The 23,406-nt window shown below is 37.5% G+C and overlaps 1 protein-coding gene across 9 annotated transcripts in view; it reads right to left on the reverse strand.

Annotated features, from left to right (window-relative positions):
* TFDP2 (transcription factor Dp-2) overlaps positions 1-23,406 on the reverse strand; it is a 179,159-nt gene that overhangs the window by 18,131 nt on the left and 137,622 nt on the right. For 8 of the 9 annotated variants that reach the window (XM_030329193.1, XM_030329190.1, XM_030329197.1 and 5 more), the window contains 3 exons: positions 9,753-9,915; positions 5,459-5,605; positions 2,089-2,157 (listed from right to left, as the gene is read on the reverse strand). In XM_030329193.1, coding sequence (XP_030185053.1) covers positions 2,089-2,157; positions 5,459-5,605; positions 9,753-9,915 — 379 coding nt within the window. The remainder of the gene's footprint in view (positions 1-2,088; positions 2,158-5,458; positions 5,606-9,752; positions 9,916-23,406) is intronic. The other variant, XM_030329191.1, reaches the window with a different exon arrangement.

Consider the following 23,406-nt stretch of genomic DNA (forward strand, 5'->3'; position numbering starts at 1 on the left):
TGCGTGGAGCAAGCAAGTTCCCTGGCAGGAACTGGTTCCCTTCGGGATTTTGGCTGGGGGATGGGCGAGGGAGATGGCGCTGGTGAGCGCCTTTGTTCCCCGCCAAACTGAGCTCTGTCGTCCGGGGCTCAACAACTCTCCCTCCCGTTGTCCTCCAGCCCTCCCGTTCTCTGAGCAGAGCTGTTAACTTATAACCTTCCAGATGTTAAGTCCCGCTTGCTGTCAGAACACACTCCATCCGGCCCCTCCGCTTTTGCAAGCCAGACTCGGGGGCTCTGCTTTGCCGGCGGGCTGCCCTTCTGCCCCGGCTCCCTCCCGCCAGTCCGTGGAGCGTGCACTGCCTCTCCGCCCTTCCTACCCTCTTCCGTGGACTCTCGTCTGCGCTTGCCTCTGGTGAATCCATTCTACTAGTCTTCTGGCAATTTTCTGGGTTATTTAGGCGGGTGTGGGTGGAATCTAAGTGATCCACAGGACGCGGTGAGCTCAGCGTCCTCCTACGCCGCCATCTTCCCAGAAGCCTCAAATTTTTCTTTAATGTTTATTTTTGAGAGAAAGAGAGACAGTGTGAGCGGGGGAAGGGCGGAGAGAGAGGGAGACACAGAATCTGAAGCAGGCTCCAGGCTGTGAGCTGTCAGCACAGAGCGTGATGCAGGGCTCCAACTCACGAACTATGAGATCCTGACCTGAGTGATATCGGGCACTTAACCGACTGAGCCACCCAGGCGCTCCCAGATACACTCTTCAAATATAACCTTATTGGAAATCCTGTACGAAAAATACATAAAATGCTTGCTCCAGCACTAGCTCCTCAGGTAGGTCCAATGGGGTTCAGTGTGAAAAGCAGACACGGAACAATAAGGAAGAAAGAAATGGCCTAATCAGGGTGGAAACATCACCTCCGGGGCTTGCTGTGTTTGGGCAATCTCTGCTCTGTCTGGGGCTATTCCTCTCCCGGCCCTACATCCTTTCCTATTTCCTTCTCAGATTATACATAGGCCCCTGCAAGGGCTCAACGGTCTTCTCTTGCTGCTCTCGTGTATCATGAACGTGAAACAAATGAACAAATATTAGCATCTAGAAAGTAAAAAACAAAAATGTGGAATATTTAAAAATACCTAACCATATTGTGTCCATTAGACAAAGGGAGTGCTTTAGAAAAAAAACCTGCAAAAAAAGAAAGAAAGAAAAAAAAACCTGCTACGATATTTGGTAACTTGTTACCTTTATTTCTGAAAAGTGGATTACATCAAAAATTAAATAGGATCTAACTTTTGTCAAATCAAAGTGGATTTTATGAGTGGTTGAAAACTCTTCATATACAGACAATTTGCTGATAAAAAAAAAGCATAAAGACCCTCTGGCTCATTTTAAAAAGGGTTTCTGATTGCACTGAAAATGACCCCAGTGTACTACTCAAAGTGAATTTTCGTAGCAAATGCAATTACCAAAAATAAATTTTAAAAAAATTACATGTGATTCTACTTCACATGACTTTATACATTGGCTCTATTATATTGAAAAAAACTTCAAATTCCAGGCAATTATCCAAAACACTATAAATGTAGGGATCCTTATTACACTATAAAAATTAACTTTCTTAAAAGAAAGGCATTTTAGCTTTTGGTATTTCTACGAAGCTTACTGAATCATTACATGTTATTCTATTATTTACAGATAATAAGTATGACAGGTGGATTTGATTATTTTACTCAAAGAGCCTGAAGTGTAAGCAGTCTTACTTCTTGACATTCCAAATCAGGGCTAACATAATAAACACACAGGAAAGGACTCCTGATATGGTTTCTGTTCAGAGTAAGAATAAGTATCAAAAGTAAACCGTTGCATATATAAGTCACACACAGGGCAAGTGAGCTGCCAGGGAGCCATGATGATGGTGAGAGGTGGAACCTTCGTAAAGCTAGACCATGGAGATGGTGGTGAGCTCAGATGTGGAGGGGTTGCCCTAATGTGGTCCCATCAGGCACTACTCAAGGCACCCAAAGTATTATACACTGACTCTAAAAGCAAGTAAGCAGAGCAGCAGAATACAGGCAGGGAAGAGAATGAAAACTATCCCGACATCTTTACCTGCAGGAGAAGTTCTTGCAGCTGGGCCCGCTTCTGCTTTATCCGTTCTATCCGCCTCTGCTTCTCGATCTTTAAAACACGGGTTATGAAAGAACATGAGCATACGTGGAGTATAAAGTACTGCCTACCTTTCAGTTATCTGAGTTATCAAGAACTTTCCTTCAACCTCCATCCATTTTAACTACCAATATCATTACTGAGGAGCAGGGTTAGGGTTAGGGTAAGCAAGTAGGCATGATAGCAGAATTGTGGCAACTATTATCTATAATGACATCCATCCACTTAACGAATACTTGGCATGCAGTACTTGTTGCTATTGTTACTCAAGTTCTAATCAGAGTAATAGCTAACATTTAGTGAATACTTACTCTAGGTGCCAGCAACTCAACCAAGCACTTTACACACATTATCTTAATTCATCTTCACAAAACCCTATGAAGTAAGAAGTACTGCGTTTTGCATGTAAAGAAACGGAGGTGTCGAGGGTTAAGGAACTGCCAAAGGTCACGTAGTTACTAAGTGGCAAGAGGCAGGATTTGAACCTAAGCCACCTGGTTCCAGAGACTCTATTATTAATTACTTTGCTACATTAGCCCCTCACGTAAAGAATCAGGGAAGATCTCATTTAAGATCGCAGTTTAACTGACTTTTAAGTGGGCATAGCTCCTAATACAGTTAGCCTGCATACTCAATACACGATTCCAACCTGTAGTAAGGAACATGCTTATGGGGCAAATTTCCCAGCTTCACACAACCATTATTTTCCTCACTCTTTCTGAATTTTCTCTCAGATGACTTCCTCACTGTGTCTTTGGGCAAAAGTCAATGACATCAAATATAACATTTTTCTTGTCTACTCCAACCATGTTTCCTTTTTTAAAAAAAAAAAATTTATTTTTGAGAGAGAGAGAATGAATGAATGGGGGAGGGGCAGAGAGAGAGAGAGAGAGAGAGAGAGAGAGAGAGAGAGAAAGGATCTGAAGTGGGCTCTGAGCTGACAGCAGAGAGCCCGACACAGGGCTCAAACTCCCAAAATGTGAGGTCTTGTCCTGAGCCAAAGTTGGGTGCTCAATTGACTGGGCCACCCAGATGCTCCCCACCTCCTCTTTTTTTAAATGACAAGCATGTTTCTTATTTGCTCTGTATCTACTCTAGTATGCACCGGGAGCATCGTCTCATCCTCTAACCACTATACCACTTTCATCCTAAATTACTTAACATTCACTCGAAAATCTGTGTGGCTTTCCATATCTGAAAAGATGTTGCAGGACTTTGTATCTGTATCTACAGCTGGGACAGGCCAGGCCAAGCCACTACCTGCCTCTCATGCCCCCCATCTAACACCAGGCTAAGATGTATCGATTCTACCTCTAAAACATTTCTCCAACTTCAGGCCACTGACTTGACTCAAAACATCTCCAATCCACCCCCTCAATTTCCCTCCTCATCTTCCATCAGTTCAACTTCCATCAGTTCAACCCACCAGCAGGGTGATGCCTTAGAATGTGTCCTATCAGCCCTCTTTATAATTCTTTCCACTGATTACAGGATCAAGTCCCAAAGCCTCGCACTTAGAAAGCTATCCCCTTTAGCCCTGCCTGCACTCTGCTCACAGCCAGCTGTGAACAGCCCATGCGGGGCCTCTGGAAGGCTCTCCCTGCCCTAAGCCTCTGGGCAAACACCTACATCTCCCTCATAACTGAGTTCAGCGATTTTCTTCTTTCCTTCGAAAAGCCCTCCATGATCTCCCTTTCCAGAGCATCTGTACATATGTCTTTCACAGGAGTAATCAATCAGTTTTGGTAACTCCTTTTGACTATTTTTCCTTTTATCAGAATGAAAGCTCCTGGGGTCAGAGATTTTGTCTCATATAATCTTTGGGTAAACATGCAGGAACTGCTAAAAGATTTTTGCTTATTGAGTCTTTGTTATCAGCTTAATATTACTGGCAATAAAAATGATCCTCAAATTCCACTGCATGAGAAAGAGAAAGAGAGGTCATTTCCACTGTAGTGTATGTATAACATCCCATAACTTTTGATGAATGTCTAATTTCTCCATCTACAAGTACAATAATACCAAATAAGTTTTGATTTGCTGAGGGGAAAAAGGGATGGAAAAAAACATGAAACTGACCATATTTATCTCCAGAAACTATAGGTAACCTCAATTTATGGCCATGATAGTACAATTATGTCAAACCAATTTAAAATCAGTAGGTTGGGGCACATGCTCATATAGGACAGATTTTCTATAATGATTAAAGTTAATGGAATAAAAATGTTTCTGCAAACATCATCCCAAAATTCATGCAAGCTGAACATTGTATCCTTTGTGATAAAGATACCAATGAAATACCATCTGGTTGTTACGGATTCTAGGGTCAAAGATAAAAGTTTATTTATTTCTTTCTTTTTCTTACCTTTTTTTTTTAAATGTATGAAATTTATTGTCAAACTGGTTTCCATACAACACCCAGTGCTCATCCCAAAAGGTGCCCTCTTCAATACTCATCACCCACCCTCCCCTCCCTCCCACCCCCCATCAGCCCTCAGTTTGCTCTCATTTTTTAAGACTCTCTTATGCTTTGGCTCTCTCCCACTCTAACCTCTCTCTTTTTTTTTTTTTTCCTTCCCCTCCTCCATGGGTTCCTGTTAAGTTTCTCAGGATCCGCATAAGAGTGAAAACATATGGTATCTGTCTTTCTCTGTATGGCTTATTTCACTTAGCATAACACTCTCCAGTTCTGTCCACGTTGCTACAAAGGGCCATATTTCATTCTTTCTCATTGCCACATAGTACTCCATTGTGTATATAAACCACAATTTCTTTATCCATTCATCAGTTGATGGACATTTAGGCTCTTTCCATAATTTGGCTATTGTTGAGAGTGCTGCTATAAACATTGGGGTACAAGTGCCCCTATGCATCAAAGGTAAAAGTTTAAACACAAGAAGTGAACAGCCAGTTTGATCCTATTTATTTTTTTGGGGGGGGGGATCTATACAGCAAGCATTTCATCAAATATTATTTCTATTCATAAATTATCAAAAATCTATTGTATAGAGTGCTCAGAATTAAACTATAATAAAGTAAGTATCTTCTCTAAGAAACAGTAAAAATCAAGTCATTTAATTTCTATGTCCCTCAGTTTCATCAGGAATTCAGTCAAACTATACATCTTTCTAAATCTCCTTCTAGTTCTAAAATCCTACACAGAGGAGTCTGCTTAAAAAAAAAAAAGGAAAAAAAAGGCATAGTATACATGTACAATTAGAAATATTTTAATATTATATGTAGTTCTAAATTAAAATGCCTCTTATGTAATATAAAGCAAACTACTATCTATAAACAGATTTTGCTCACTTACCTCAAGATTTTGACATTCCTGAGCAGAATTGGTAGGCAGGCCAATCCACTTGATTTCTTTTTTTTCCTTTGAAATTATGTTCATTGCCATTAGCACATTTAAAGCATCATAAACTCTTCTCCTAATATTCTTCTGGTCATAGGCCTGCTAAAAAATAACTTTTAATGAGTGATAAACTTCAAGGGTTAAGATATAGTCACAGGATATTAAGATATTTAACTAATATTATTATTATTGTACCTTTAGAGTGCTTAAAGAATTCCATAGCCAGTGAAATACCCTTCAAAAGTAAAGAAGAGATAAAGATACTTCCTAACAATCTAAAACATAAAACAATCTCAAAAATAAAGTTTATGACACCCACAGATCTAAATTAAGAAACACTAAAGGGCCTTCTTTAAGCAGAATAAAGACGGATAGGATCTAAGATGGGAGTTTAGAGACACAGTATGTGGAATGAAGACCACTTGAAAGGTAAATCTGTGGGTATATCTCAATTAACCTCATTGTATAAAACAATACGTCTTATGGAATCAAGAATATATATAGAACTAACATACATGACAACAGTATGTATATCAGAGGGGTAATGTTAAAGTGGGCTGAAACCCTGCATTGTCTGGCAGGATATTAGACTCTGAAAAGAATGCATGTTTCAAGCTCTAGGTGAACAGTGCTTTCAAGTATGTTGTCCAAGGACTAGTACTGATCTGCAAACTGTTACTAGTCTACAATGAAAACAGGGAACTTGCACAAAACATCATTATATAGAGCACTAAAACACAGTTTACTTCAGCTGATTTTTTGTTTTGTTTTGTTTTTAATGGCAGCAAGATTTTCTCAGTGAAAGAGACTGTTTCAACTTAGATTGTGGAAAAAGTCCATTTTATTGTGGACAAGCAGTTCCTAAGAACAAAATCCAATCAATCAAATGCCATGATAATAAAGGATGCTGGAGTACACTGAATCCATTTAAGTACAGAACTAAACTTATATAAATAGGAGGTTTAAGTTATAGAACAGTGTAAATATTAGAATTCCTGACACTGTAGGGGCACCTGGGTGGCTCAGTCACTTAAGCATTTGACTCTCGATTTCAGCTCAGGTCATGATCTCATGGACCGTGAGTTTGAGCCCCATGTTGGGCTCTGTGCTGACAGCGTATAGCCAGCTCGGAATTCTGTCTCTCTCTCTGCCCCTTCCCAGCTTGTGCACGTACTCTCTCTCTCTCTCTCTCTCTCAAAATAAATAAATAAACTTAAAAAAACCCTGAAATTCTGACACTTTAGAAATAACAATAATATTGGGGCGCCTGGGTGGCTCAGTCGGTTAGGCATCCGGCTTCAGCTCAGGTCATGATCTCGCGGTCCATGAGTTCAAGCCCCGCATCGGGCTCTGTGCTGATAGCTCAGAGCCTGGAGCCTGTTTCAGATTCTGTGTCTCCCTCTCTCTCTGACCCTCCCCCGTTCATGCTCTGTCTCTCCCTGTCTCAAAAATAAACAAACATTTAAAAAAAATTAAAAAAAAAAGAAATAACAATAATATAGTAAAAAATATGAGGAAGAGGCAACAAATTAAGTCTGCTTATGTTCTCCTTGATATTTTAAAGGGTTTGGGATTCAACACAGATGAACTATTCAGACAGATGAACTAAGTAATAATAGAGGTTTGGCACAATATATTCATTTAAAGTCATAATAACAACCATAATAATATTATTCTTTTAACAATTATCACAAATATAGTCAATCTGAATCCTGTGGTAGAGAGGAAAAATAGGAGATATAAGTACATATAAATATATTAACTTTTTCCTCTCTATAATCAACATACTGGTACAGGTGATAACAAACAAAAGAAATAAAATATTGAAGTTACTTAAAGTTATAAAGATAATCAACTAAAGAACTAAAGAATACAAATCTTCCAAATTATCAAAAAAAATAACGCAGAAGGGAATAGAAAAAAAACCCAACCCTTGCTTCTATTCAGGGGTGAGGATAGGGATGGTTAGTAAAAATGTATGTTGGATGATGAAACATGCTAAGAAAAAATGCCTCGGTACAGTGACATCTGAGTGAAAACTGGAGGAGAAAAACCATATGGCTCCTTAGCAAAGAGATTCAGACAAAGGAAATAGCAAGTGTAATAGTCTGATAAGGAGCATATCTGGCATAGTCACCCCAAAACAAAAAAATTAAAAACCCACCAATCTCATTCATGACCAGTGTAAAACTCCTAAATTTTCAGGAAATTATACAGAAATTGATTGAATTCAATATCCATTTCTGATTTTTTTTAATTAAGAAAAATGAAAGAGGGGCGCCTGGGTGGCTCAGTCGGTTAAGACTTTGACTTCAGCTCAGGTCATGATCTCGCAATCGTGAGTTCAAGCCTCACGTCAGGCCCTGTGCTGACAGCTCAGAGCCTGGAGCCTGCTTCAGATTCTGTGTCTCCCTCTCTCTCTCTGCTCCTCCCCCACTCATGCTCTGTCTCTCTCTCTCTCTCTCTCAAAAATGAATAAATGTTAAAAAAAAAAGTTTGTAGAAAAATGAAAGAAATGTTACGTATGCTATAGCGTAGTAACTGAGACAGTGCATAGTAGCAGATGAGATCAGAGAGGTAATGGTGGGCCAGGTCACATAGGGTCTTGTAGAACATTTTCAGAACTTTCACTTTCACTCAGAATCAGAATGCCATATATCTTCTCTACAGATGCCAGAGAAAAGAAACATCTAATGGCTCACAAGAAAAATCTCAAAGTGATCCAAAAAATATAAATAGTTCTACTCACAGTCTCTGAACACAGGTAATAAAAGTGAAAATTCAGACAAACAAACAAAATTCCCTATCACCTGGAACTATAAAAATTCTAATGCCATTCTTAGGTCAGAGAGGAAATTAAAACCGAAGTTGCAGAATATCTAAAGTATAACATTATATCAGAATCAATGGGATATGGCTAAAGCAGCACACAAGAGGAAAAGTCACAGCCATAAAGATTTTCATTACTAAACAAAAATAATAAAAATAAATAAAGTATACATCAGAGTCTATAGGATAGAAAAGTAACAAAAGTAACTTCAGGAAAGAGAAGAGAATATTAAATGAAGATTAAAAAAAAGAAATTAACTGCAAAACAGAAGGGTCAGTACAAATTCAAAAGATGGTTTGTTGGGAAAAATAACTGAAAATAATTTTAACAAATTTTTTAAAAAATTAATGTTTATTTACTTTTGAGATAGTGAGACACAGCATGAACCAGGGAGAGGGAGAGAGAGAGGGAGACACAACTGAACTCACAAACCTCAAGATCATGGCCTGAGGTGAAGTCGGAAGCTTAACTGACTGAGCCACCCAGGTGCCCCTGCAAATAATTTTGAGAACACGAATGAAATGGAAGATTTCCTAAGAATATATAAAACACCAAACTGAATCTAAGAGAGAAAGAAATTTTTTTAATGCTTATTTCTTTTTGAGAGAGACAGAGTGTGAGTGGGGGAGTGTAGAAAGAGAGGGAGACAGAGAATCTGAATCAGGCACCAGGCTCTGAGCTGTCAGCACAGATCCTGATGTGGAGCTGGAACTCACAAACCGTGAGATCATGACCTGAGCTGAAGTTGGAAGCTTAACTTACTGAGCCACCCAGGCGCCCACAACTGAGTTTTTAATAGACATGTTCATGTATTGTTTTTTCAATTAAAAACAAGACAAGGCGCCTGGGTAGCGCAGTCGGTTAAGCGTCCGACTTCAGCCAGGTCACGATCTCGCGGTCCGTGAGTTCGAGCCCCGCGTCAGGCTCTGGGCTGATGGTTCAGAGCCTGGAGCCTGTTTCCGATTCTGTGTCTCCCTCTCTCTCTGCCCCTCCCCCCATTCATGCTCTGTCTCTCTCTGTCCCAAAAAAATAAATAAAAAACGTTGAAAAAAAAATTAAAAAAAAAAAAAAAAAAACAAGACAAAATTTTCTAATTGACTTGGACACAGAAGAAACACTAAAGGACTCAGAAACATCTCCAAAGTCATTCAAATATAAATGTTCCTTTTGCAACCCCCAAAACTATGTTTTAAAAATACACGTTCATCTTTATGTTTAAGTATATAATAATCCTTTCTAAAACAAAACAAACAAAAAGTCAACAACAAAAGAACTCCCCAGAAGACAATATGAAACCCTCAAGTAAAGGAGTTGGGGATTCCCTAGCTTGTCTGAGTCCTTAAATCAAGGACATAGTCACCCCAGATATACACTGTTCCATCACTCATCACATCAACGTCAAGGGAATGATCTACCTACCGAATCAGCTGCCAAATGGTTATTTGAATTGGTGAACTCTGATACCAGCTCATCAGCCACTTCATTATATGATGTTGTACCTTTCCGCTGAACTTTCTCACACACTTTCATGGAAAAATGTCTCAAGCCTTTTCCATTTTTATCTCCTTTTTTGCTTCGTTTACTAAAAGAGAAAAATATATTTATACACCAGACTTCCTTTACAAAAATATAAAGTAATGTGAGAATATAGTAATTTGATGTTTGTTTCAGGTGGTAAATTTTAAAGAATTAAAAAAAATTTTTTTTGTTTTATTTATTTTTGAGAAAGAAAGACACAACATGAATTGGGGAGGGGCAGGGACAGAAAGAGACACAGAATCCAAAGCAGGCTCCCGGCTCTGAACTGTCAGCGTAAAGCCTGATGTGAGGCTTGAACTTGTGAACTGCGAGGTCATGACCTGAGCCGAAGTCGGACGTTTAACCAACTGAGCCACTCAGGTGCCCCTCAAGTGGTAAATTTTAAACTGAATTAGAAATGAAGAAACGTTTTTGAACTTACAATGTTATATATAAACTTATAATGCTTTTGCCTTACAAGCTTAATAAAGTATGAAGTTAGAGTGCTTTTCTACACACATCATTCATTTATTCAACAAGTATTTACTGACCAGTAACTTACTATTATGTGCCAGGTACTGTTCTACACACTAGGAATAAATCCATGAAAAGAACAGAGAAAAACACTGCCTAGCCTAGTAGAGTTTACATGCTTACCTTTTGGGATTCTATGTATGCTACAGTTCTATTTCACCTAAAATTAAAAGTACCACTTTCATCAGTTTCATTTATCTACTAAATTTTCATTTAATTTAGTTACATTTTAATAACGGATCTAAGTCTTCAATTATTTTAAGTTTGGTTAATGCCTAGGCCCAAACTTTGATAACTTACTAACATTTTCAGGGGTTCAATTTAATTCTACTAATTTCTGAGTGCCAACTATATGCCAAGAACTGGAATAAGGACTAGAGCACACAAACGACAATTGAGGCAAAATCCTTTCTCTCAGTACTGAGTCTTGGCAGACGGGAGAAAGACAAAACAGACCTAAAAGGACAGAGAATTCCAATATAGTAAGGTAAGTGCCATGTCAGTTATTTACAATGTTCATGGGAATTAGGAAGAGGGACATCTCATCTAACCTAGAGGAGGAAGACTTGCTGGGGTAAAAGCCAAATGAAAACAATAAACAAAATGAAAAGGCAACGTACGGAATGGGAGAAAATATTTACAAACCCTTTATCTGATAGGGGGTCAATATCCAAAATATCTAAAAAATTCCAACAATTCATTAACAAAAAAACCCACACATCCAAATTAAAAAATGGGCAAAAGACATGAATAGAAACTTCTCTGAAGAAAACACACAAATGGCCAACAGCTATATGAAAAGGTGCTCAACATTGCTAATCATCAGAGAACTGTAAATCAAAACCACAATGAAGTATTACCTCACACCTGTTAGGACGGCTATTTTTAAAAACTGACAGAAACAAAAGGTAGGTGTTGGTGAGAATATGGAGAAATTAGAACCCTTTTACAAATGGAAAACGGTACAGTTGCTATGAAAAAAGTATGAAGGTTCCTCAAAATATTTAAAATAGAATTTTCATATGACCCAGAAATCCCACTTCTGGGTATATATCCAAAAGAATTGAAATCAGGATCTCAAGGAGGCATTTGCACTCTCCTATTCACTGCAGCATGATTCGCAATAGCCAAGATATGGAACCAACCTCAATGTCCGTAAGTAGATAAATGGATTAAAAAATATGGTTTATACATACAGTGGATGTATATAATATATATATTCTCTTTTGGTCTCAAAAGAGAATGAAAACCTGCCATATGCAGTAAACAAGGATAAACCTGGAGGACATTATGCTAAGCCAGTCACAGAAGGACAAATAATGCATGATTCCACTTGTATAAGGTGTCCCACACAGTCAAACACATAGAGGCAAAGAGCAGAATGGTGCTTGCTGGAAGGAAAGGGGAAATAGGGAATTGCTCAACAGGTATAAAGTTTCATTTACGCAAAATGAGCAAGTTCTAGAGATCTGCTGATACAACCTAGTGTCGGTAGTCAATGATAATGTACGCTTACAAATTTGTTAGTGGTAAATCTCATGTTAAGTGTTCTTAACGCCAGCACCAGCACCAGCACCAGCAGCATCACCACAAAGATAAACATGCACTTGATCATGTTCCACTAGTATAATTATATTCATTTATAAATTATTTACATGTTCTGTGTTACATACCTTAAGAAATAGACTAAATGTATTTTTTAAAAGAATGAAGTAAGGATATCTACTTTCTTTTTCCCAAATTCCCAAAAAATCACGTGGCCATTCACTGTGGTCAGACTACTGCTGAAATACTGGGAAGACATTAAAGGTGTTAAGTGGGGGAGTGACACAGTGAGATTTTTAGTTAGGCAGAGATTCTGGCTGCAAAGTAGAAGATGCACTTACGAGGGGCAAGAGCAGAGACAGGAAGAACAGTTGAGAGGCAAGCCAGGCAAGAAATATCAAGTCCTGAAACTGGGGCAACTGGTAGGGTTGGGTAAGAAGAGACGGCTTTGCATAAATTTTAAAGATAAAAATCAGTAGAAGGAAGTGACTGATGTGAACGGTGAGAAAGAGGGAAATAAGAGAATGACCCTCAGGAAGAGGCATCATTTACTGAGATCAAGGAGACATGAACAAGTTCATGAGTTCCATTTTAAACCTGCTCACCTGCACAGTCCAATACCTAGGTATACTCACATGCAGCTACTGAGCACTTGAAATCTGGGAAGTCTGAATTGAGATATGTTTTAAGCATCAAATACACACTGAGTTTCAAAGCTTGTATGAGAAATCAATGTAAAATATCTGAGTAACCTTTACATTAATTACATGTTGAAATATAATATTTTGTTTTTTAAGGTTTATTTTGAGAGAGAGATTGTGGGTGAGCGGGGGAGGGGGGGAGGGAGGGAGAGGGAGAGGGAGAGGGAGAGGGAGAGGGAGAGAGAGAGAGAGAGAGAGAGAGAGAGAGAGAGAATATCCCAAGTAGGCTCTTCATGGTCAGCACGGAGCCTGACATGGGGCTCAAACTCATGAACCATGAGATCATAGCCTGCGCCAAAATCAAGAATCAGACACTTAACTGACTGAGCCATCCAGGTGCCCCTGAAATATAATATTTTAGATACACTGGATTAAATAAGAGATATAAAAATTAACTTCAGGGGTGACTGGCTGGCTCAGTTGGTAGAGCACGCAACTTTTGATCTTGGGTTTGTGAATTCAAGCCCCATGTTGGGTGTAGAGATTAAAAATAAAATCTTATCCCGAGATCATTATTACCCTATATATTAACTAACTTGGATTAAAAAAAAATTATCCAGACACTAAAAATAAATAAATAAAATCTTTAAAAAATTAATTTCATATTTTTTATTTTTTAAATTATTATAAAATTAAAAGTCACATGTGGCTCCTATTACATTTCTATTGTGGGGCACCTGAGTGGCTCAGCTGGTTAAGCATCCGACTTTCACTAAGGTCATGATCTCACAGTTCATGAGTTCGAGTCCTGCATCAGGCTCTTCTGTGCTAGCAGCTCAGAGCCTGGGACCTGCTGCGGAGTCTGTGTGTGTTTCTCTCTGTCCCTCCCCTGCTAGTGATCTGTCTCTCTCTCAAAAATAGTAAACATTAAAAAAAAAATCACATTTCTATTGGTCAGCAATGATACAGAGTCTGACATGTCAATAGAATTTCCCAATCAATATATTCAATAGATAGTTAAATATGTAAGTTTCACTTTGTAAGTGAGCTTATAGGATAGGTCACTTACAAACTTATCAGCATGTGTACCATGCCAACCTTCTTCCTATCAGTCTCAAAGGATTAGGTATTCCTCTTTGTTTTTAAATCTAACCTCCTTTTTTAAAGATAACAGCTTTATTGAAATATAATTCACATACCATAAATTCCATTTTTTAAAGTATACAATTCAGTGGTTTTTAAGAATTATGCAACCATCACCACAATCTAATTTTTTCACCCTTAAAAGAAATGCTGTACCCACTGACAGTCATACCTCACTCCCTAGCCCCTACTATTCTACTCTCTGTTGCTATGGATTTGCCTATTTGCCAAAGTCAACTTTTCAACTTGAGTTTTTTCACTCCAGTGCTTCTGTTTCTGTATTTGCTCTCCTTTGAGCTGTTCTATCCAGTGTTTGTTCTTAATATATAACTTTATTGTGAACCTGGAATCTGATAAAGACTTCAGATCCAACTGCCACTTTAAAGGTAATACCAAGGACAGAAGAACATGTTAAATTACACTACAGGGATGCAATAAGCAAACTTTTTTTTTAAAGTGTATTTATTTTGAGAGAGAGAGAGAGAGAGAGAGAGAGAGAGAGTACACATGAGTGTGAGCAGGAAATAGGGCAGAGAAGGAGGGAGAGAGAATCCCAATCTGTTTAGCATGGAGTCTGACGTGAGAGGCTCATCTCAGGAACCGTGAGATAATGACCTCAACCGAAACCAAGAGTCAGATGTTTAACCAACTGAGCCACCCAGGTGCCCCAGTAAGCAAACTCTTTAGGCTTTCTCTTTAGGATACATAAAGTGATTTCTTCAATTAAAAATCTGTAAGGGAAAAAAAGAGGGAGGGAGTGAGAGAGAAGGGGAGTTAGGGGGGAGGATAGATACAGAAGGGGAATCTACAGATTTTATAAGACATATAAATTTATTTCAAATAGACTATAACACACACACACACACCAGTTATAGGGGACTCTGGGTAAACAGCAATAGCAGTATAGTTTTCAAACTCTCCAAATCCCCATATAAAAAGAGAACAACTAGACAGCAAAACCAAAACTCCATGATAACACTTACAACAAAAGGAAAGGGGTCAAGCAGTTATCCTGCTTTCTTATAGGAACTGTACCTGCAGGTAAATAAATAGTAAAAGAGGGAAAGTGTCTTTATATAAAAATAGTGCCAGTAGTTAGAATAACACTAACTGCAACTCACAAGAAATTAAGAGTTATAACCATTAAACACTGGTTGTGTTACCATCATTAAAAAAAAGAGACAATGGAAGAACACACATCATCTATAGTCTTGCCAAGGACCAAACACCAGTCTACAAAGCCACTGAATCCTACTGCCAAACTACACGAAACACCGAAAACATAAAGATATTGAGATGCACATGAGTATGAAATCAAGAAGATCTAGACTGTGGGAAACTGCAGAGGCCAAATAGCCTAGTTTCAACAACTAAAGTATAAGGAAAATAAGGGGACAGAAGGGAAATCTATATATAAAAGATAACTTTTTTTTAAGATAACTTTTTTTTTAAACTTTATTTATTTTTGAGAGATAGAGAGACAGAGCATGAGCAGGGGAAGGGCAGACAGAGAGGGAGACACAGAATCCAAAGCAGGCTCCAGGCTCTGAGCTGTCAGCACAGAACCAGACATAGGGCTCGAACCCACAAACTGTGAGATCACGACCTCAGCCAAAGTCAGGCACCCAACTGACTGAGCCACCCAGGCATCCCTCAACTTTTTTAAAAAAATGGACAAGACTAAAATGTGCCAAAGGATGCACATTTAGGTAATAAAACTATTTAAAAATGCAAGGAAGTGATTACTATAAAAATAGGGATAACGGTTAATTATAGGGGAGAGAGGGTATAGTTATTTGCATGGGACATGGCTTCTGGGTTATACTTCTTGATCTGGCGATGGTTATAAGACTGTTTGCCTTAAAGTAATTCATTAGTCATACATTTGCTTTTTGATTTTTCTGTAACTGGTATTTATTTATTTTTTAATTTATTTATTGTTTAATTTACATCCAAGTTAGTTAGTATATGGTGGTGCCACAATGATTTCAGGAGTAGATTCCTTAATGCCCCTTACCCATTTACACCATGCCCTCTCCCACAACCCCTCCAGCAACCCTCTGTTTGTTCTCTATATTTAAGAGTCTTTCATGTTTTGTTCCCCTCCCCATTTTTATATTATTTTTGCTTCCCTTCCCTTATGTTCTTCTGTTTGTATCTTAAATTCTTCATGAGTGAAGTCGTATGGTATTTGTCTTTCTCTGATTTCACTTAGCATAATACCCTCTAGTTCCATCCACGCAGTTGCAAATGGCAAGATTTCATTCTGATTAGAGTAATACTCCATTGTATGTATGTATGTATGTAGGTATATATATATATGTGTGTGTGTGTGTGTATATACATATACATATATCACATATATGTATATACATATTCAGTGCACATATATGTATATACATATACATATATCACACACCACATCTTCTTTATCCATTCACCCATTGATGGACATTTGGGCTCTTTCCATACTCTGGCTATTGTCGATAGCGCTGCTATAAATATTGGGGTGCTCATAGGCCTCTTCGAAACAGTATACCAGGTATCCCTTGGATAAATACCTAGTAATGCAATCGCTAGGTCAGAGGATAGTTCTATTTGTAATTTTTTGAGGAACCTCCATACTGTTTTCCAGAGTGGTTGCACCAGTTTGCATTCCCACCAGCAGTGCAAGAGATCCTCTTTCTCTGCATCCTCGCCAATATGTTGTTGCCTGAGTTGTTAATATTGGCATTCTGACAGGTGTGAGGTGGTAACTCACTGTGGTTTTGATTTATATTTCCCTGATGATGAGGGATGCTGCGCATTTTTTCATGTGTCAGTTGGCCATCTGGATGTCTTCTTTGGAGAAGTGTCTATTCATGTCTTTTGCCCATTTCTTCACTGGATTATTTGTTTTCTGGGTGTTGAGTTTGGTAAGTTCTTTATAGATTTTGGATACTAACCCTTTATTTGATATGCCGTTTGCAAATATCTTCTTCTATTCCGTCGGTTGCCTTTTAGTTTTGCTGATTGTTTCCTTCGCTGTGCAGAAGCTTTTTATTTTGCTGAGGTCCCAATAGTTCATTTTTGCTTTGTTTCTCTTGCCTCCAGAGACATGTTGAGTAAGAAGTTGCTGTGGCCAAGATCAAAGAAGTTTTTGCCTGCTTTCTTGGGGATTTTGATGGCTTCCTGTCTTACACTGAGGTCTTTCATCCATTTTGAGTTTATTTTTGTGTATGGTGTAACAAAGTGGTCCAGGTTCATTCTTCTGCATGTCACTGTCCAGTTTTCCCAGCACCACTTGCTGAAGAGACTGTCTTTATTCCATTGGATAGTCTTTCCTGCTTTGTCAAAGATTAGTTGGCCATAGGTTTCTGGGTCCATTTCTGTGTTCTCTATTCTGTTCCACTGATCTGAGCATCTGTTTTTGTGCCAGTATGTAACTGAATTATATTTTACAAAAAAAACCAAGCAAACAAAACATGACATTTGAAACAGATAGAAATTTGAATACTGCATATTCGATATTAAGGAATTATCATTAATTTTCTTAGGTATAACAATGATTTTGTAGATATATTTAAAAAGGAGTTTTTTAAGATACCAGTACAGAGATTTATGATGAAAATGATAGGATGCCAGGGATTTGCTTTACAATACAGGAGGGAGTATATACAAAATGAGATATGCCATGAATTGATTGTTGTTGAAGTTCAGAGATGTGCACACATAGGAGGTTCACGATACCAGTCATCTACTTCTGCATTTTAAATTCTCTAAATTAGTCTTTTAAAAAGAGAGAAAAAAGAATGGTTTGAGCATATCTTTGATTATTTACAATGGTTTAGTCCTATCCTCAGTTTCCTATACTCAGCTCAGCTTTCTCAGGAAGGGGTGTTTAAACATCACAATACCCTATTAATATAAAGGACAACTCAACATATACAATATGTAACTCTGGATCCTACTGCAGTTCTCATCTAGATGAGTGACAGAACCATCCACCCAGTCACCCTAACCAAAAACCAGATTCATCCTACGTTCTTCTAATTCCCTTTCTAATGAATCAATCTAATTGTATCAAATCTAATCTACTTCAAGGCCTAACTAGCTTTTGAATTTCACTTCTCTAAGTTCTCACTGCCCTAGGTTCAGGCCCTCATCATCTCTCTAAGAATATCACTAGAGCCTTATAAGGGTTCTCCTTTGTGCTGTCTAGAGGCATTCCAATCCCTCCTCCATAAGGCCATTATGGTGATCTTTCTAAGTAAACTGGATCACAGCCTATTCAGTTTAAAATCAGTGGTAATGGCAAATAGTAAATACTTACTGAATGCTACGTATGTGCTAGTTATTGTTCTAAGTAATTTCATTTTTTAAAAGAATCTACCAATTCCCATTTGCTACATATATTTTCACACAAAGCCCACTCTATGCTGATTTGCCCTCAGTGTTTGAGGTATTTAGGATACAAATGGCTAGCCATATGTAAATATGTATAATTAGTACAAGGTAGGCAAAAAAAGTAAATAAGAACTGTTAAAAATAGTGCATGAGTTATTTCTGAAAGAAATATGTTGTGTATGGGGTTTTATATTTATGCTAAGAAGTGGATAATGGTTTAAGTAAATAAAATTCTCAACTCCATGTTTATAAACTTTTTAAAAGCCAGGGATGGAGCAGGGTTGTTGTTTTTCATGTAATTCTAGGTCTTTTTTAAAAAGGGAGCAATAAGAGGCACCTGGGTGGCTCAGTTGGTTAAGCGTCTGACTTTGGCTTAGGTCATGATCTCACAGTTCATGGGTTCAAGCCCTGCACTGGGCTCTGTGCCAACAGCTCAGAACCTGGAGCCTGACACAGATTCTGTGTGTGTGTGTGTCTCTCTCTCTGCCCCTCCCCCACTTGTGCTCTCTCAAAAACAAATAAACATTTTCAAAAAAAATAAAAAGGGAGCAATAAGATAATCATAGCATAGTGTAGAAGGATCACCTGACTAATTTGCCTTCTATTGTCAGACATGGATAAAATTTAAAGGAAGAAACTAAACACAGTCCTTAAATAGGAAAAACTAGACTTTCAATAGCTGATGAACATGACCTTGAAACAAATACAAGACCATATATAAGAATTTTATAAGATTAGTTCAGTTAATGAAATAAGATTTAATTATAAAATATAAATAGAAAATAAAATAATTTTATAAGAATTTTTAGGATTTTATAAAAATATATTTTTATATATTTTATAAAAATACAAAGATAAAATAATTTTATACAATCAGTTCATGAACTTGAAGAAAACTGGTTAAATACCAACATTGGTAAACTATTTATTAGCTATGTATTTTGAACAGTTTACTTCATTTAGCTCTGACCCATGATACTCCTCTGCCTGAAAAACAGAAATACAAGTGCCTGTCTCACAAGGCTGCTATGAGGAAGGATTAAACTCTTCATGAGTTACCAGAATCTTCATGAGCAATACAAAACTGAAGGATACTACTCAGCCCTGGCTGAATCAAGAAATTAAACTTGGCCAATAAACACATAAAAAGACGCTTAACATCAATAATCATTAGGGAAATGCAAACAAAACCCCAATGAGATTAGGATGGCTATTATCAAAACCAAAAAGAAGTGTTGTGAGAATGTGGAGGAACTGGAACCTTTGTACATTGCTGGTGACAATGTAAATGGTGCAGTAGCTATAAAAAATACTACAATGGTTCCTCAAATACTTAAACATAGAATTACCATCTGATCCAGTAATTTTACTTTGTGTTATTACAGCTAAAGAAATTAAAAATAGGGACTCCAACAGATACTTATACCTACCTTCACAGCAACAATATTCACAACAGTCAAAAGGTGAAAACAACCCAAATGTCCATCAACATATGAATAAACAAAACGTAGTACATGCATATAATGGAACATTATTTAGCCGTAACAAAGAATGAAATCCTGATACATGCTCTAACATTAATAAACCTTAAAGACATGGTAAGTAAAATAAGTCAGAGATGAAAGAGTAGATACTATATGATTCCTCCTACATGAAATAGAAATAGTCAAGTTCATAGAGACAGATAGTAAAACTATGGTTACTGGAGCTGGGGGAGGGGGAAGTGGGGAGTTATTGTTTACTGGGTACAGGATTTCAGTATGGGATGGTGAAAAAGTTCTGGAGATGGATAGTAGTGATAGGTGAACAATAGTTTATTATTTATTTACTCAGTGGTTCTTTTGGTTTTAAACTTATGTTTTGTTGTCTTTTATACTTAAGTGTTGATGGTGTCATGGCTTCATTAGCCAGTATATTTTTGTAAAATAAGATGCCATGGTTTTAGCATTTCATCATTAGTTATGGCTAAAAACCCAAATTCAATATACAAAGGATCATGCCTCTCAGCAAAACATTTACAAATTCTATTGTTCTTCATTCTTTAAATCACTCCCACTTCAAATCTGGTTTACTACTATCATGGTCACATTCAGAAAAGGTCTGCCTTTTCTTGAGAAAATAGTTCAGGAATGCTCGTTTCACCATCATAAAATGAGAGTTAAAGACAAAATAGTATAAAGTTTGCTTCCTAATGTAGTTAGTAATTTTATTTTATTTTATTTTTTAAAGTATATTTTTGACAGACAGCGTGCGCGTGCGCGCGCGCGCATGAGTGGGGGAGGGGCAGAGAGAGGGAGACACAGAATCTGAAGCAGGCTCCAGGCTCTGAGCTGTCAGCACAGAGCCCGATGTGGGGCTCGAACTCACGGACCTCGAGATCATGACCTGAGCCGAAGTGGGACGCTCAACTGACTGAGCCACCCAGGCGCCCCTGTGGTTAATAATTTTAAATAATAAACTTAAAACTAGGCCTATTTAAAAGTTTTACATAATTGTGAAATGCTATAAAAATAATGCCAAAAAAGTATACATTTCACATGTATTCTGTGTGATTTTCAGTTACGTTACACAAATTAACCTTAAAGAGTAACTCAAATTAGGTCAAACACTTAAATGTAGGAGGAAAAACTATAAAACTCTTAGAAGAAAACACAGGCTAAGGCTTCATGATTTTGACTTTTTCAATTGTTTTTTTAAAGATGACACCAAAAGCATAAGCAACACAAGAATCAAAAAACGTTTATTAAACCCAACCAAAATTAAAAACTTTGTATTTCAACGGACACCATCAAGTAGGTGAAAAGATAACTAAGACAGAATAAGACATTTTTTTGCAAATCATATATCTGATAAGGATCTTGCCTCTATAATACATATAGAACTCTTACAACTCAATAATTAAAGACCAAAAGATTTAGAAAGACTTTTTCAAAGAAGATATATAAAGGTCCTATAAGCACATGAAAAGATGCTCAACAGCATTAGCCATTAGGGAAATGCAAATCAAAACCATGATGAAATATCATTTCACATCCACAAGGATGGCTCTATAAAAAAGACAAATAATAAGTGTTGGACAGATGTGGAGAAATTGGAAGCTGTTGCTGGTGGGAATGTAAAATGGTACAGCCACCCCAGAAGACAGCCTGTCAGTTACTCAAAAGGCTAAAGAATTACCATATGACCTTGCAATTCTATTCCCAAGTATATATATAAAAAGAAAAATGAAAACTTGTTCACAAATGTTCAAAGCAGCATCATTCATAATAGCCAAAAAGCAGAAATGACTCAAATATCCAACTTTAATGAACAAATACACAAAATGTGGTATATCCACACCATGGAATAAAAAGGAGTAACATACTAATATATGCCACAACATGGATGAATCTTGAAAATATGCTAAATAAGGGGAGCCTGGGTGGCTCAGTCGGTTAAGCATCGGACTTCAGCTCAGGTCATGATCTTACAATTCGTGGGCTCAAGCCCCATGTCAGTCTCTGTGCTGACAGCTCAGAGCCTGGAGCCTGCTTCAGATTTTGTGCCTCCCTCTCTCTGCCCATCTTCTGCTCATGCTTTCTGTCTCTCTCAAAAATAAATAAACATTAAAAAAAAAAAAAGAAAATATGCTAAATGAAAGAAGTCAATTACAAGCTTAACCAAGGCAAAGAGTCCTATTTCCTTGATATCAATTCTGTTAAGTTTCAGCCCTGGGGAAGAAATGTCTTTGGTGTAATATCTATGTGTATGGAGATGAAATGGGAGGTACAAAGGGATTTGGAAGATTGGCAAGCTTCAACTTGCTAGGTGCTCCTGGGATAATCTTCATTTCAGTGCCCTCATTACCTCCCTCACTAATTCATTCTCGCTTTTTTAAAATTAAAAAAAAATTTTTTTTTAATGTTTATTTTTGAAAGAGACAAGTGTGAGTAGGGGAGGGGCAGAGAGAGAGGGAGACACAGAATACAAAGCAGGCTCTGCACTGCCAGCACAGAGCCCGATGTGGGCCAGAACCCAGGAATCGTGAGATCATGACCCAAGCCAAAGTCAGATGATCAACTGACTGAGCCACCCAGGTGCCCTATTCTTGCTTTTTATACTTGTTACCTCTAAGCCTAGAGCCTCTCCATTTCAGTCAGTATAGGGAAGAATGGTTTCCATTTCCAATTCTGACTTCTCCAATGCATATTTTGGGATGTGAATTTCTCTACTACCACTTGTCCTTTATTGTAATCACACTGGCTTTCATCTAATTGGAAAATCTATATCTTTACCACTTTTTATAGCACTTTTAGAGATATACTTCCTTTTATTATTTTTTACATGAAAATTTCAATAGGATTTTAGGATTTGGGGTATAAACATGATGTTCAGTCTATCATCTTAAATTGGAAGCTCACTATTTTTTTTTTTTTTTTTTTTTTAAGTAGGCTTCACACCCAGTGCAGGGCTCAACGCAAGGCTTGAACTCTCAACCCTGAGATCGAGACCTAAGCTGAGATCAAGAGTCCGATTCGGGTGCTTGGGTGGCTCAGCTGGTTGAACATCCAACTTCAGCTCAGGTCATGATCTCATGGTTCATGGGTTTGAGCTCTGCATCAGGCTCTGTGCTAATAGCTCAGAGCCTGGGGCCTGCATCAGATTCTGTGACTCCCTTTCTCTCTGCCCCTCCCCTGCTTGCGCTCTGTTTCCCTCAAAAATAAATAAACCTTAAAAAAAAATTAAAAAAAAAAAAAAAAGAGTCTGACATTTAACCAACTGAGCCACCCAGGTGCCCAACTCACTATCTGAATCTTAGAGTTTACTTTACTTAAGTTTTCTCAGAATCGAGCTATTTGGAACACCAGGACCCTCTTTCCAAATAACACCAAAATATGGTACAGGGTATAAACACTATGATCTCTATTAGTTTATTAATCTAATAAAGAAACCAGTAGGAACTGTTCTTTACCAAATAAAGCCAAATTGAGAAAAAAAAAGGAAAATAAATAGAAAATAAAACTACTAATATGGTATAGTTTGAAATGCATGTTAACTTTTATAACTTCATTTGAAGTATTCAGATGAATTATACACAAAGAATATTATCTTTCCAGGTGCTTAACTAGAACCTATAACCACTGTATTTTTATATTTTCCCAATAATAATTTATTTTTATTTACAAAAGTAATAAAAACTTCATTTCCCACTTAAATGAGCCAACAAGAATACGTAAATCAGCAAAATAATTTCATGTGGTAATTTAGTAAAACAATTTAGAAAAAACTCTTTACTTTCCTGGAAGTATGTATCCATTGTGTTGGGT

Source organism: Lynx canadensis, chromosome C2 (genome assembly GCF_007474595.2).
Source record: "Lynx canadensis isolate LIC74 chromosome C2, mLynCan4.pri.v2, whole genome shotgun sequence".
Classification (NCBI taxonomy): Eukaryota; Metazoa; Chordata; class Mammalia; order Carnivora; family Felidae; genus Lynx; species Lynx canadensis.